The sequence below is a fragment of the Neoarius graeffei genome, chromosome 3, assembly GCF_027579695.1.
Source record: "Neoarius graeffei isolate fNeoGra1 chromosome 3, fNeoGra1.pri, whole genome shotgun sequence".
Lineage (NCBI taxonomy): Eukaryota > Metazoa > Chordata > Actinopteri > Siluriformes > Ariidae > Neoarius > Neoarius graeffei.
In genome coordinates this window covers 1,629,594-1,646,813 of record NC_083571.1, presented here as the reverse complement: position 1 = coordinate 1,646,813, position 17,220 = coordinate 1,629,594, and the positions used below count along the sequence as shown (strand labels likewise).

Here is a 17,220-nt window from a genome sequence, read left to right as displayed (position 1 = left end):
GTGGAACCACACAGTGCCATCTTTCGCCTTCTCTGTGGATCCAGGTGTTATGCCCACATCTGCAACTTTTTGTTTTTTTATTACAAGGGGGGTTGATGTGCGTTGTGTCTTCCTCCTCATCTGATGTGGCCTCTGTGTCTGAACTGTCCTGCTCAATCACATACTTAGGTTAGGGTTAGGGTTTCCGGAAAGATCCACGTCCTGGCCTAGGCCAAGGCCGTGTCGTGCACTGTCCTTCCCAAGCCCCATCCTCAATGCTCCACAAGTGCCTGGTCAGTACCCTCATCTTATATTTGGGTTATTATTCCATTATCATTTGAGGCTAGGTTTTGGGCTAAGGGCTAAGGCTAGGGGTTGGGTTAGGGGTGAGCTCAGGTTGGGGTTAGATCCAGGATTTGGGGTTAGGGTTAGAACTTATCCTTCTTGGTTGCCTTGGTTGTGATGTTGTGAAGTCTGGTTAGGGTTAGAAACAAAGAGGCTATTTCTCAGGTAACACAATAATTAGGCTTCTTTACACAACAATGGGAGGCAGGTAATGGTACGTTAGACTTATTCACAAATTTGGGGGGATTTCATTGCAGACTAAAGTCTGCACTTTGGGCCTTCTAGTGTTAAAAATATGTTGTTAACTCAAAACACTTCTTATTCATTGCAAAACGTTTATTTCAGCGCTGTATACAGGTATTGAGCACACAATCTGACCACTTTTATGCGGTAGCCTAATAATAATAGAACAATCTGAAAATTGCAGGGTAACCCCAGACCTGCGCAAGTGATGCGCTACTGGCAAAAGAGCCAGCGACGTATGAAAGAAACCCACACCTTCGACCAAATACATATTATTTTCGGCATGCTACTCCACCAGTCTGTAATGGTATTTTTCATATGATTACATTACGGCGTAAATGTGGTCTTGAGAAAAAAAAAAACGTTTGCAGACCTTTTGTTAAAATCGCTAAAAGTGATGCTGTAATATTGAAACAATGGGTCTTACAGGATATAGTACAGTATGGCGTCTAACCTTTTGTAATGCATAACAGATCGTTTGGCTGGAATGCGCAAGCTGCCCTACCCCCCATTCAGTGAAAAGGGACCATTCTCACCTGTCTTTGAGCAATGCAAAAGGCATCCCCCAAAACAGAACATTCAGAACCTGTTTTTCTGTCTCCTGTAAACTGCTAAGAGCAAACACTCAGAACACACACTGAAAAAAATGATACTTTGGATAAACTGTGGAAAAACCGAATTAAATTAAATTGCTGTAATTACAATTTTAGTAAGTTGTCTTATATATCTTAAATTTATGATTCAGTTCAGAACTATAATTTTTAAATTTACTTTAAAATAATGTTTTCTTTCAGTCCAAAGTCAAAACCAGTGGTCAAAAATCCGCAGTCAGATCAACGAGAGACTGAAGCCCCCGAAAGGTTCACCCTGAGTCACAGCGCTTTGGCTTTTAGTGACTTTTTTGTATTCGTTTGTTTGTGATAGCACTACTGTTTGTACCTTCAATAAAAATGCACAAATGGCAAACATCTTTCTACTGTCTTTCTTGTTACATTAATAATAGTTCGATTCCGACCCGTGACCTACAGCCTACCGTATTGTAGGTTATTCCCCTCAGATCACCTCTGTGACCATCACAAAGGGAAAACAATCAAACAAATTAAATAAGTAAATAAAAATGTGTTTAGTGTTCGGTTTTGATTTTGATATCTGTTGTTGATTTCTCTCCTATGACATCCACAAAATCTATGCAAAAGGAGGGAGGGGGGGACATGGGGTGTAGACTTCAGCTCAATAGAACACCGGGTTTTTTGTAGCCGTTAGCTTGTGCTGTGGAAAAATGGCAAACAACCAAGAAAGCTTACTAAAATTTTTAAAATGAATTCTCCAACTTGTTTTGTAAACCCTTTATTTTTTAACTATTACTTGAATTGATTGCACTTATGTTTGCTGGCACTGCTTTTAAATTATTCTCTTTTTTGGGCTTTTTCCACCTTTATTGGATAGGACAGTGTGGAGACAGGAAATGAGCAGGAGAAAAACAGGGAGGGCTCAGAAAATGACCGCAGGTTGGAATCAAACGCGGGTCCCTGGATTTATGGCATGGCACCTTATCCACCTGAGCCACAAAGTCCCACTGGCACTGCTTTTAAATACCCTACTTAAATCCTTAAAATGAGTCATTTAACTCATGTGTGATCTGATCTCCAATGGTGAAATAAACCAGTTGTAATATGAGTACAGTCTGTTATTTTAGAAGATAAATTTAATATATAATTTAATATATAGCCTAATAAAAAAATAATATTTTACTGTCTAACTGTCACTAAAGCGTTTTCTAAGATCATAATGTCTGATATTATTATTTTTTTTTCACACACAATAGGCGTGTGTGCGTAAAGTTATAGTAAACCACCCCCCGCCTTTTTTCTTTTTTTTGAGTCGCCGGACCCACCCACCTCCTGCGTTCCGGGACCGCCCACTTCACAAATTAAGCACTGGCTTTTACCCATTAAAAAAAAAAAGTTTCATACATGGTCTTCTAGCCTGAGAGGGGAGTAAATTGCAGGAGGCTGTAGGTCCCGAGTCGGAACCGAACTATGTACCACACTATCATGAGGCATGCAGTGTGACCCCTGGGCTACCAAGGCACATATAGTCCCTGCCAGTTTCCCTTCACATACTGTACATAAATCACCTGTCAGATCTGTTGAATTAATTTTTAATTATATTGACATTGTGCTGTAACCGATTAGTAATTTCATTTCTATTAGGATTTCCCAGTGTGATTGGCAGCTGCAGCAGTGTTGCGCTTCTTTCAGAAAACATATTCAAACTCGCTGTATGAGTGCACTAAAATCTTATGGCTTTTTAACTCCCGGTGAAAGTCCTCCAGGTTGAATTAACTAACTGAAATCAGCTGTTCTCAGCGTTTGATAAACCTGCTTTGTGAAACGGACAATCACTGCTCCTCCCCGTGGAAAAATGAGGGATAGCAGCTGTTTTTCACACAAGCTGCTTAGGGGCATCACCAGTCAGGACTGCATTGACTACGTCATTGTGGGGGATAAATTATCTGCACTGACCAATCGGCAGACAGTCAAGAACCAGTCAGGGGATGGCCAAGGGCCTGCAGAGGGCCAGTCATGGAAACGTGGAACAAATTCAATGGCTGTTATGGTAGCTCCTCTGCCAGTGGTGCACTCCAGTCTCCTGTTGACGCATCACAGTCTCTGAAGTTCGTGATGTCTTGTATGCCCCGCCACACCTGCCGTGTGTTGTTGCTGGATAGGTGGGACTCTATATGCAGCCTATGGTCTGCCTTGGCTTTTTTAATTCCTCTTTTCAGATCAGCTCGAGCGGCTCTGTACAGAGCTCTGTCACCTGACCTGAAGGCAGCGTTGCGAGCCCTGAGGAGTGAGCGGACCTGGCTGGTCATCCAGGGTTTCTGGTTTGGGAAAACCCAGATGTTTTTATCCACCATCACATTTCCGATACAGAACTTGATATAGTCCAGTACCGTTCCTGTGAATGTCTCCAACTCCTGGTGTCCAAATAAGTCCCAGTCTGTCCATTTAAAGCAGTCCTGTAGTTTGGAGAGTGCGTTGTCAGGCCAGGTTGTGATAGTCCATGTGGTGGGCCTGGCTCTGCATCTGAGGGGGATGCAGGCTGGGGAAAGCAGGAGGGAAAGATGGTCTGACTGGCTGAGGTGGGGGAGGGGTATGGCTCTGTACGCGTGCTTGATGTTGGAGTAAACATGATCTAGAGTGTTCTCCCCTCTAGTAGAACACTTAACATGTTGGTAAAATTTCGGCAGTACAGTCTTTAAGTTGGCCTTATTAAAGTCTCCTGCGATTATGTGAACACTTTCAGGGTGGGCCCGCTGCTGTTTGTTTATGGTGTTCAGCAGGAGGGAAAGCGCTGTGTTAACACTGGTGTCGGGTGGAATATACACAGCTGTGACAATCACTACAGTTAGCTCTCTCGGTAGAAAAAAAGGCTGGCATCTTACAGACATGTACTCGAGGTCAGGGGAACAGTGTTTATCTATAATTGTTCCATTGTTACACCAATTGCCATGCACGTAAATACAGAGCCCCCCTCCTCTGCTATTACCGGAGTTCTCAGTCCTGTCCCAGCAGAGCAGAGTGCGTCCTGCTAGCTGTTAGCTAGCATCGGGTATTTCCAGATGAAGCCAGGTTTCGGTGATAATTAAAACACAGCAGTCATGAACATAGCGATTTCCAGCGAGTTGTAATTCCAGATCATCCGTTTTATGCACCAGGGATCTGGCATTGGAGATACAGGCTCGGTAGAGGTGGCTTGTGTGGTTGTTTTTGTAACCTTAGCATAGCACCGGACCTGCGGCCCCACTTCTGCTTCCTCTCCCTCCTCCGTCTGTGCCGCCTCCTAGACCCGACAACAATCCACGGAGAGCCCGGCAGTCTAGCTATATCATCTGGGATGTTATGCGTGTAGTGAAAGTCACTCGAAACAGATATCTGGTGTTGGTCACCGATGGCCAAAAGTGTCTGGCGGGTGTACTGGATGTTCTCAGAACCGATGGTGCACAAACAAGCAAGAAAGAAATATAAAAACTAACAAAAAAAGAGCACTGAAAAGGAGAGCCGTGAGCCACTGCAACCATGCACGCCGCCATCTTGTTTACATCAACAACGAGTATGTGGAGAGGGTCCACACCTTCCGGTTTCTCGGCGTCCTCATCTCTGCCGACATCTCCTGGTCAGAGAACATTACAGCAGTCATTAAGAAGGCTCAGCAGCGGCTACACTTCCTGAGAGTCCTCAGGAAGCACAACCTAAACTCCAACCTGCTCCTGACCTTCTACCGCTCATCCATCGAGAGCCTGCTGGCGTACTGTATCACAGTATGGTACGGCAGCTGCACTGCTGCAGACAGGGAGAGGCTCCAGAGCATAGTAAAGGCAGCACAGAAGATCATCGGCTGCCCTCTCCCCTCCCTGATGGACATTTACACCTCCCACTGCCTTAGCAGAGCTAAGAACATTATCAAGGACAGCTCCCACCCTGGCTTTGATCTGTTTGGCCTGTTGCCCTCAGGAAGGTGCTACAGGTGCATCAGGAAAAAACAAATAGATTCAAAAACAGCTTCTTTCCAAAAGCCATAACCACCCTGAACTCGAATATGCTCTAACTTTATAGTCTAACCCCCCCGTGCAATACTTCATAATGTGTAATATTTTATTTTATAACGTGACTCTCTTCGTGCAATAATTTATAATGTGCAATACCTCACTCCACTCCATAATGTGAAACACAACACATACGCCTCAGGACTGTGCACCTTACCCCCCTTATACCCTCACATTTTTTTATTTTTCTCTACACGCTGTTTGCACTGTTATTGGAGTTGCTTTTAATCTCATTGTACATGGGTATAGTGACAATATAGGCATTCTATTCTATTCTATTCTATAAGACTGCTCTGGCTGTCCCTGTTTTTGATATTCCAGTTCCATCAATGCATCTCTAAGATCACTGATAAACATCAGTAGATGTGTAGTGCTATGTCATGAACCAGTAACTGATCAGTAATTCTTGCTCTGATGTCTTCTGTAATTTGGTGTCATCACCCTACTCCTCCTCCTCTTCATCTTACCCCTTGACCCACTCCTCTCCTTCACCACCTTTCCCTTGATTTCTTTCCTGGTTCTTGAGCTCCATTTTAGCAAACAAAGCACTTACCTGAGGCCTCTTTTATGCATGCATTCGATTTGTATAACAGTCCCTCAGTGGTGCATACATGATTCAACAATTAGAAAAATGTGCTGAGAGTTACAGTTTTTCCCAATAGATTGACACATTTCCCACAGGAAAAATGCCATTCTCATGACTGTGAAGAGTTTCTCAAAACAGAACTACAGCTGTGTAAAAGGCTCTAAAAAAAAAAAACACATGCACCAAAATGCACAAAGTTGATCAGTCACTACAATACTGTGACCAAATGGTTAGATTATGTTTGTCATTTATAAATGTTCATACCACAATACTCCATCCATTATCTGTAGCTGCTTATCCTGTGTGTTGTAGTTCTTTATATTGTCTTACTGTATGTCTGTCTCAGATCGGACCCTGGGTCACTAGAACTATATTAATAAATAATGTACACGGAGACGAGGTAACTTCTTGTGCTCTCTTTAGTGGCAGCTCAACAACAACAAGCATGAGCAATCATTGACAGCACCTGGAGTGCCGCAGGCTAACATAGTCGAGCACCGAACGCTGGATCAGATACACCACATCTCCCTTTGCCAAGAATGAGATGTGTTGATACACTTAGCTGAATCAACTTCATTAACATAAAACTGTAATGTGCTCAATATCAAACATACCAAATAAAGTAACACACATTTCCTTGAAATATAGTGCTTACTCAGTATCAACAAATCACTTTCCAATATGTATGTAAACATATCAGATAAACATGTCTCTTAACAGAACAACCTGCTTTCTTTATAAGCATTCTTTTATAAACATGTCAATAAACATTTATGGCAATAGATTTTCACATCTTGTTTGTATTCTTTCTTCTTTTTTTTTGTGACACCCAGTCATTAGACCATGAACTAGTCTCTGAACCTGACAGGACGTCTCACTACTCTGCCACTTCGGGTGTGGTATTCTGATGAACTGTTCACGCTCGCAGGTGGCAAAACCTGTGGTGGTGGATCTTGGGGCGACAGGTCAGTAGACCCATGTGTCTCAGAGTGTGTTTCTTCTGAACCTTCACTTAAGTCAGTGTCTCTGAACAGACTCGGATGTATCCTCCTCAGATGTCGTCTGTTCCTCCTTAAAGCCTTTCCTGCTGGAGTCAGCACGTTGTAGGAGCGTGGCTCACGTCTCTGGCCTGTCACTATGGCTGGCTCCCAACCACGTCATGTCTGCATGTGTACGGTGGTACCTGGGTCCAATGCAGGCAGCGGGTTGGTGTTTTGGTCATAGTATAGATGCTGGCGTGATTGCAAATCCTGTATCCTGCTGTGCATGTGCTGTGGGGTGGACTGCTTTAGCAAGGCACTGGAGCATGGAAGCGTGCTGCGCAGAGCTCTTCCCATCAACATCTATGCAGGTGTCATGTTCAGCCCTGTCACTGGTGTGTTCCTCAGTGACAGCAGTACAAGATGTGGGTCTGTGCCAGTTTGCATTGCTTTTTTCAGTGCATGTTTTACAGTCTTTATGGTCCTCTCCATGAGTCCATTGGACTGCAGATATCCAGGGCTGGAGTGCATGAGCTTGAATTCCCATGAGGCTGCAAACGACCTCATCTCGTAGCTGGCAAAAGGAACGTGATCACTCACCAGCTCTCTGGGAATCCTGTGCCTGGCGAAAACAGACTTCATTTTCTGGATTACTGTTTGAGCTGTTAAATCAGGCAAGTTCAGCACTTCAGGATATTTTGTCAGATAATCCACTAACAACAGGTAAGGCTGACCTTTCAGTTGGAAGATGTCAGCTCCAACTTTCATCCACGAGAGTTCAGGAACTTCATGTGTGATGAGTGGCTCTTTCTGCTGTTGCGGCTGAAACTGCTGGCACTGCATACATTTCTCCACTGTCATCTCTATGTCGTGTGTCATGCCAGGCCAATAGAGGACTTTTCTTGCCTTGGCCTTTGTGCGCTGGACACCCTGGTGAGCTATGTGAAGCTTCTCCAAGATCACTTTCCTGAAGCTCTGTGGAATGATGATTCTATCTCCCACCATGATGATGTCATTCTGGATGCTGATGTTGTCGCAGTGGCCAGTAGCTGTGAAGGCTTCTGTCCAGGCTGTGTCTCCTTGCAGGCCAGCCATTCAGGTGTTTCTCACACACAGCTTGTAATACACTGTCTGCAGCAGTGGTGGTTTTCAGCTGGTTGAGTGTCTCCTCACTTAATGCATCTGTGGTCTCCATGGCGTACACAACTTTCTCATCACAGGGGTTCTCATTCACATTGTCACCATCTCCGCTCATCGTGGCATGTGACAGTGTGTCTGCAATGTAGATGTGTTTGCCTGGGGTGTAAATGATGTACAAATCGTATCTTTGTAGTTGTAACAACATGCCTTGTAGTCATGCTGGTGCTTTGTTCAGCGGCTTTCTGACTATGGCCTCCAGAGGCTTATGATCTGACTGCACAGTCACTGGTCTGCCAAAGACGTGCTGATGGAATCTTTTGGCCGCAAAAACAATGGCCAGCAGCTCCTTCTCTATTTGAGCGTACCTCTTTTCCGTATCTGTGAGTGCACATAAGGCATAGCAGAGAGGCTGTCCATCTTGTAGCAGACATGCACCAAGTCTATCCTTTGATGAGTCTGCTTGTAGTGTGAGTGGCTTCTTGTGGTCATAAAACCTCAACACTGGTGCCTGTGTGAGAGCAGTTTTCAGAGTCTCTAGTGCTGCATTGTGGTGTGGATACCACTGCCATACTGCATCCTTCTTAAGCAGCTGTCTGAGTGGCGTTGTCAGTGAGCCCTCATTTGGCACATACTGGGCCAAGAACTTGGTCACTCCCAACAGGCGTTGGAGGCCTTGTTTGTCCACTGGGGGTGGCATGTTGATGATTGCTTTGATCTTTGCATCGTCAGCCCTCTGTCCAGCTGAGGTGATTATGTGTCCCATATATTTCACTGTGTCAACGTTGTACTGCATTTTGTCCTTGTTAAACTTCACATTTGCTGCCTTTGCTCTCTCCATCACTTCATGAAGGATTTTGTAATGTTCATGTTCTGAAGCCGGAGCTATGATCATGTCATCTGCAACAATGTGTACACCTGGGATGTCACCAAAGGTCTCGCAGTTCTTTTGCTGGAACACTTCACTGGCTGACTTAATCCCAAACGGAAGCCTGAGAAAGTGGTATCAGCCCCAAGGTGTATTAAAGGTGCACAGTTTCGAAGATGGCTCGTCCAACTTGATCTGCCAGTAATCATCTTTTTCATCCAGGATGGTGAAGATGTTTTTCCCGGCGAGCTTGCTGTGCACATCTTCAGGGGTAGGTATGGAGTAATGCTGGCGTTTGACGGCTTCATTCAGGTTACAAGGGTCCAAACACACCCTTAGTGAACCATTTTTCTTTTTCGTGGTGACAAGACTGTTCACCCATTCAGTCGGCTCATTGACAGGTTTTATCACCTCTCTCTTCTCCAGATCTTGTAGTGTGTGTTTCAGTGAGTCCCTGATCGAAAGAGGTATGTTTCTGCAGCCATGAATTACAGGGGGAACAGATGGGTCAACATGTATATGATGTACTCCAGGAAACTCACCCAATACCGTGAAGACCTCAGCATACTTTTCAATCAGCTCCTCTTTGGTGGATGGAGGCTTTGATGGCTGTGGGGGTATTGTTGTCAGTGCTTCAACCCTCTTCATTAGCCCCAACTCTGTACACACTTCACCTCCCAGAATCGCTTTGTCTGCCTGTCCGGTTACATGGAACTCTACAGTGGCTGTGTGTCTCGCAGTTTCACACTGCAGGGATGCAACCCCACATGAAGTCAGGTGGGCTCCACCAAAAGCGATTAATACAGTCTTCGTGGGCCGCAGTTGAATGGAACCTGGTAGCTGCTTAAAAATGGACATGGGCAGCACACTTGCATCAGCACCCATATCAAGTTTGAATTTTATTGGTATACCTCGGATGCTGACTGTTTCAAACCATTTGCTGTCCTTTGTGAGGCTCGCTGCTTTTTTCTCCTTACTGTCTACCATGCCAATATACAAGGAATCCATTTCACTCTCAATGCTATTTACAGTCTTGGACTTATAGTTGTCACATTTCTCACCAACTTCGCGACATACCTTGGAGAAGTGATTATTTTTTCCACACTTGTGACACTGCTCCATAAGCTGGGCACTGGCGGGGCTCATGCTGTCTCCCACATTTCTGGAAGTTCACTGTTGTCTGCTTCTTGCCCTTGTTGAACCTGTTGCTTGTTTGTTTGTGTCCTTTTGTTTTCTCCACAGCATCAGTTGGAGCATGATACATGACAGGGGTCATCTGCATCACATGTATTTGTGTCTTGGCAAGTTCTGTTGACCTACATATGTCAATGGCTCTTTGAAGTGTAAGTCCATTTTCATGGAGTAGTCTTTCTTTCAGACGAGGATCATTAATGCTGAACACTAGCTTATCCCTCATCATATCATCTTCACTTCGGCCGAACTCACAGTCTTTACTTTTCTGATGCAGTTCTGTAATGAATCTGTCCACTGTAATTCCTGATGACATTGCATGGGACCAGAACTGATGTTGTTCAAACACAACATTCTTCAGTGGGCTACAGTACTCTTTGAATGCCATGAGAACGTCTTCCATTGATATGTCATCATCTCCATGTGGAATAACATGGAGTGTGTTATACACTTCTAATGCTTCGTCGCCTATGGTATGAAGTAGGATGGCTATTTTAACCTCCTCCTCTTTCTCTGATGCACCTGAAGCAGTCATGTACAGGCGAAAGCAGTGTTTCCACCTGCACCAGTTTTCAGCGATATTGCCGGTGAGTATCAGCTGTGACGGTGGTCTGAATTGCTCCATGCTCACGCCGTAGCCATCTGGTGTTAGCAGAATGCTAATCCTCTTTGATCTTGCACGTAGTCCCTTGGCTCACTCCGTAACTCTGTCTTCTGACACCATGTTGTAGTTCTTTATATTGTCTTACTGTATGTCTGTCTCAGACCGGACCGTGGGTCACTAGAACTATATTAATAAATAATGTACACGGAGGTGAGGTAACTTTTTGTGCTCTCTTTAGTGTCAGCTCAACAACAACAAGCATGAGCAATCGTTGACAGCACCTGGAGTGCCGCATGCTAACATAGTCGAGCACCGAACGCTCAATCAGATATACCACACTGTGCAAGGTCACAGGCAAGCTGAAGCCTATTCCAGCTGACTATGGGTGAGGGGCAGGGTACACCCTGGACAAGTCACCAGGTCATCACAGGACTGACACATAGAGATAAACAACCATTCACACTCACATTCACACCTACAGTCAATTTAGAGCCACCAATTATCCTAACCTGCATGTCTTTGGACTGTGGGGGAAACCGGAGCACCCGGAGGAAACCCACATGGACACGGGGAGAACATGCAAACTCCACACAGAAAGGCCCTCGCCGGCCGCTGGGCTCAAACCCAGAACGTTCTTGCTGTGAGGCAACAGTGCTAACCACTACATCACTGTGCCACCCATACCACGGTACTCTTTTTCTATTTTTCAAAACTTGGTATTTGGAATACTACTCTCACAACAAAGGTGAAACCATGTCTGTGAAGATTCTCAGTCATCCAGGTTATAGTAAACTGTGGATGGTAAAAGAGAGCAACTGGACTTGCTTGAAGATTCTTGAAGACGTTTCACCTCTCATCCAAAAGGCTTCTTCAGTTCTGTCTGACTAATAGGGAGTATCAGGTATTTATCCTCTCATGGATGAAAAGCAATCCTAAGGTGTCGTTGAGTCATCCTGTTGGTGTGGGTCACTGGGGGCTGGGTGTGAACAGCCTCGAGAGTTGTTGGGGTGATCAATGGGTTGTTGGTTCTCTCTGTCCTCCTGTGAGTCACTGAAAACAGCTGGGTTTTGGTGTGCATTCAGTTGTCTGGGAAGTGTGCCAAGGACTGCATTGTAGGTGGCTGATAAATGGTGTCTTAGACCACCACCTCTGTTCAGTGATGGTCATTCCAGGTTGACAAAAATGGCTTCTTTAACTCCTCGCTCAGACCAATGATCATCTTTTGCTAAAATGCATACGCTGCAATCCTGAAATGAGTGTCCTTTGTTGTTAAGATGAAGATAGACAGCAGAGTCCTGGCCTGAGGAACTGGCTCTCCTGTGTTGACAAGACACATTAGACAAGACAGAAGCCTTAGCATCGAGGTCTACTGGAAACCCACACACACAGACCAGTAACTACTCTTCAACTCACACCACCCACTGGAACACAAATTGGGGGTCATTAGGACCTTGCAACACAGGGCTTAGAACATACCTACAATGGTAGAGGGAAAAGAGAAGGAGCAAAATCACATCAAGAACGCACTTCAGAACTGCAGGTATCCCAACTGGGCTTTCTTCAAGAGCAGAAAAAGGAGCATAACGGACAAGGAAGATAACAGGAACAAATGCAAGAACATTGTCATTCCCTACATTTCTGGTCTATCTGAGAAACTCAGGTGGATCTTCTACAAACACAACATTCTGGTACATTTCAGACCCAGCAACACCCTGAAGCAGAAACTGGTCCACCCTAAGGACAGAATAGCCAGACACAAACAGGACAACATAGTGTATGCAATTCAGTGCAGTGAGGAATGCTCGGACTCATATATTGGGGAAACAAAACAACCACTTCACAGGTGCATGGCTCAACACAGGAAAGCCGGTTGCTCAGGCCAGGACTCTGCGGTCTACCTTCATCTTAACAACAAAGGACACTCATTTCAGGATTGCAACATACACATTTTAGCAAGAGAGGATCGTTGGTATGAGCGAGGAGTTAAAGAAGCCATTTTTGTCAACCTGGAACAGCCATCACTGAACAGAGGTGGTGGTCTAAGATAGGGATGTCCCGATCCGATCACGTGATCGGAAATCGGGCCCGATCACATGGTTTCAGACTCGATCGGAATCGGGCATTGCCTCCCGATCAGGGATCGGATATATATCTATATAATATATTCTCATTTTTAACACATCAATAGCTATGCGTTGGCACAGAGTGAGACCAGACCTCTTGTCTCAACACAGCAACATCAACGCGTGCGGCATGACATCACTTTGTAGCGGAGACGCTATTGGTTATTGGCTGCCTGTTGCCGGCAAAGTTGAACACGGAAGCAGTTCGAAGCGGAAAGCAAAGCATGAGATCATTTTTTTTTTCGTTGGATGACAAAAGAAACGGGCTCAAACCTGAAAGGGTAGAAATGCTTGTTTTCATCAAGAAAAACGTTCATTTCCTTAATTGAAATTACTGTACACCACTGTGAGATGCGTTCTTAAAAGCAAATTACCGGCACTGTGACACTTTATTTTTTTTTTTATTTGTTTACATTCCTGCCAGGTATTTTAAGGTTATTTTTTTAAATTTGTTATTTATTGTTCAAACTGCCTCACGTAAGTGCTCTGTTTGCTAACGGAGTTGTTGGATGTTAAAATAAGGTCTCATCTCATTATCTCTAGCCGCTTTATCCTTCTACAGGGTCGCAGGCAAGCTGGAGCCTATCCCAGCTGACTACGGGTGAAAGGCGGGGTACACCCTGGACAAGTCGCCAGGTCATCACAGGGCTGACACATAGACACAGACAACCATTCACACTCACATTCACACCTACGGTCAATTTAGAGTCACCAGTTAACCTAACCTGCATGTCTTTGGACTGTGGGGGAAACTGGAGCACCCGGAGGAAACCCACGCGGACACGGGGAGAACATGCAAACTCCACACAGAAAGGCCCTTGCCGGCCCCGGGGCTCGAACCCAGGACCTTCTTGCTGTGAGGCGACAGCGCTAACCACTACACCACCGTGCCGCCCGTTAAAATAAGGTGTTAAATAAAAAATGAGGAACATCCTGGATCCGTTTCTTTCCTCGTCTTTATTTTTTACGGATTATAAGAAGTATCGGATCGGGACTCGGTATCGGCAGATACTCAAAATCAAATGATCGGTATCGGATTGGAGGGCAAAAAAACCTGATCGGGACATCCCTAGTCTAAGACACCATTTATCAGCCACCTACAATGCAGTCCTTGGCACACTTCCCAGACAACTGAATGCACACCAAAACCCAGCTGTTTTCAGTGACCCACAGGAGGACAGAGAGAACCAACAACCCACTGATCACCCCAACGACTCTCTAGGCCATTCACACCCAGCCCCCAGTGACCCACACCAACAGGATGACTCAACGACACCTTAGGATTGCTTTTCATCCATGAGAGGATAAATACCTGATACTCCCTATTAGTCAGACAGAACTGAAGAAGCCTTTCGGATGAGAGGTGAAACGTCTTCAAGAATCTTCAAGCAAGTCCAGTTGCTCTCTTTTACCACCCAAAGGTGAAACCAATAAAATATAATGACAACTATAAAACACATTTATTGAAAGAATATACTGATACATTTATATACTCTAATGTCTGAGCAATAATATATGCACCTTGCCACACGATTGTGTTAAACGTATATTCATGTCAACTACTTCACAAAGTTTTATAAATGATCTCCCAAAGTTAGCAACTTTGATTGGATCACTGTCAGCCCCCACAGAACTTGATCAGGCAACTGAATGCTTTGAGTCAATGTTCTTCTATACTTTAGATAATGTAGCACCACTTAAAAGAAAAACTATGACAGAGAAAAAAATAGCACACTGGTATAATGATTACACTTGCACTTGAAAACAGACCGCTCGAAAATTAGAACGTTCATGGTAGTTATTAGAAAATTCATGAAGCAATGACCTAATTAATTTCATCTCATCTCATCTCATTATCTCTAGCCGCTTTATCCTTCTACAGGGTCGCAGGCAAGCTGGAGCCTATCCCAGCTGACTATGGGCGAAAGGCGGGGTACACCCTGGACAAGTCGCCAGGTCATCACAGGGCTGACACATAGACACAGACAACCATTCACACTCACATTCACACCTACGGTCAATTTAGAGTCACCAGTTAACCTAACCTGCATGTCTTTGGACTGTGGGGGAAACCGGAGCACCCGGAGGAAACCCACGCGGACACGGGGAGAACATGCAAACTCCACACAGAAAGGCCCTCGCCGGACCCGGGGTTCGAACCCAGGACCTTCTTGCTGTGAGGCGACAGCGCTAACCACTACACCACCGTGCCGCCCCCTAATTAATTTTTCAAGAAAAAAATTGAAAATATCCAACAAAAAAATTCAAACTACTAATTTAAGGCCAGATAATTTAAGTAACATTGTAGTTAAAATATAATTATTTCAGATCAGCAATTAGAATGTTTTACTCCCCGTAGAGAAATTGAACTAATTTCATTAATTTCCACATCAAAATCCTCAACTTGTGTACTACATCCCTTACCTACATGACTCTTCAAACAGATAATACCTGAAGTAATTGAACCATTTCTAAAAATAATTAATTCTTCTCTTAGGATTGGCTATGTACCCAAATCCTTTAAACTAGCAGTTATCAAACCCCTGATTCAAAAACCTGACCTCGACCCCTGTCAGCTGTCCAATTATCGACCAATATCAAACCTCCCCTTTATCGATATTCAATTTTCATTTTCAGTAAAAGTTTGTTTCCTCATTTGCCCAGTAGAGGGCAACAAATAATCCATCAATTCAAGATATTCAATCCTTCATCCAAGCACATTTCCTTAAAAAGGAATGTGTGAAAATCCAGGAAAGACTGATGTTCCTCCCACAAGCTGGGGTATAAATAAGCTTCTCCCCCACATCACACTGTGAAGGTGACTGTAGAATCTGTGTGTATTCTCACTAGACATTAGTTTAATATTTCATTATAAACATGGACGCCTTTTTTGGAAGCTGGAAACTTGTGAAAAGGGAAAACTATAATGTGATCCTGGCAGTATGTGGTAAGTTTTTTTTTTCCTGTGTTAAAATTACAACTTTTTTTGTTTTAGTCTACATTTACTGTCCACTTTTCTAGGTACTGAAGAGGAAGTTATACAACTTGCAGATGTGGTTAAACCAGTCATCACTTTTTCCCAAGATGGTGACAGTCTGGTCTATACAGTAGATCACGTCATTCTTAAGACACGAACCAAGTTCAGATTCGGTGAAGAGTTTTATGAAGAAGTTTTCCCTGGCAGATTCTGCAGAGTAAGAATCTAAAATTCATTGTTCAACATTTAATAAATTCTAAGTTCAATTTGCATTTTATAAGTTTATACCAGGGCGGCACGGTGGTGTAGTGGTTAGTGCTGTCGCCTCACAGCAAGAAGGTCCGGGTTTGAGCCCCGTGGCCGGCGAGGGCCTTTCTGTGTGGAGTTTGCATGTTCTCCCCGTGTCCGCATGGGTTTCCTCCGGGTGCTCCGGTTTCCCCCACAGTCCAAAGACATGCAGGTTAGGTTAACTGGTGACTCTAAATTGAGCGTAGGTGTGAATGTGAGTGTGAATGGTTGTCTGTGTCTATGTGTCAGCCCTGTGATGACCTGGCGACTTGTCCAGGGTGAACCCCGCCTTTCACCCGTAGTCAGCTGGGATAGGCTCCAGCTCGCCTGCGACCCTGTAGAACAGGATAAAGCGGCTACAGATAATGAGATGAGATGAGAAGTTTATACCACAGTGTGTACAGTGATGAGAATCTGTAGTCTGAGTCTGATTTTAAGCCTGAACAGAGAATTCGAGTCAGTTTTGCAGCTTTACATCAAGTCTGTGGTGTGTGTGTGTGTTTTTAAGAGTACTATGAAACTGGAAGGAGAAAAACTCATCCACGTACGGCTCTACCAGGGTTTTGAGTTCACGACTGTCCGAGAGATCCAGGATGGGATATTGATTGCGGTGAGGAAAAAAAAATATTCATGAATGAGAGTGATGAGGCTCTTTAAAGTGAACATCAGTGTAATTTTCTTTCTATTCTACAGACTATCACACATGAAGACATCACTGCAGTACAGACGTATGAGAAGGTGTAAATGTTGATCGCTGGACCTGCAGTATGAAAACATGCTTTAACACTACAAGCAAGAAGAAGAAGTAAAACTGCAAACAGATGCATGAATCCTGATCAGTATAAACCAAACTCAATAAAGAAATTAAGAAAACATCAACATGGGATATTATTTGTTATTCAGTGTGGTTTTGATATTACAAAGCAATGCATTAATTCTAATTACATCACAGTGCTGCTGAATTCTGAATCCTGATTGGTCAGAAGGTGTTGATTAATTTTCTATCACAGCAGCTCGACAAAAGATTCCCCTACATTTCTGTTACAGTAATTACATCATTTAAAGGAGAACTGAAGTCATTTTTAAACTTGCTTTATTTCTTAATTAACGTGTTATTCAATTACATTTTGGGTTTTAGTAACCTTATATTGTGACTCAGATTGGCAACTAATTACAATTAAATATTATACTTATCGGCCTATTCGGTTTTTAGCCATGTTGAATTTAGCTCGTTTGGTCCACGGCAGGCGTCGCTTATCCGCGCAATCTTCACGAGACTTGTGCGAG

General features: G+C 44.0%; 1 protein-coding gene across 1 annotated transcript; it reads left to right on the top strand.

Moving 5' to 3' along the window:
- Positions 1–15,542: 15,542 nt before the first annotated feature.
- On the top strand, positions 15,543–16,733 carry LOC132882666 (fatty acid-binding protein, brain-like). Its single transcript, XM_060915751.1, has 4 exons — positions 15,543–15,615; positions 15,690–15,862; positions 16,442–16,543; positions 16,627–16,733. Exons 1-4 carry the CDS (start codon positions 15,546–15,548, stop codon positions 16,675–16,677), a joined length of 396 nt encoding a protein of 131 aa, XP_060771734.1. The 5' UTR covers positions 15,543–15,545; the 3' UTR covers positions 16,678–16,733.
- Positions 16,734–17,220: the final 487 nt, after the last annotated feature.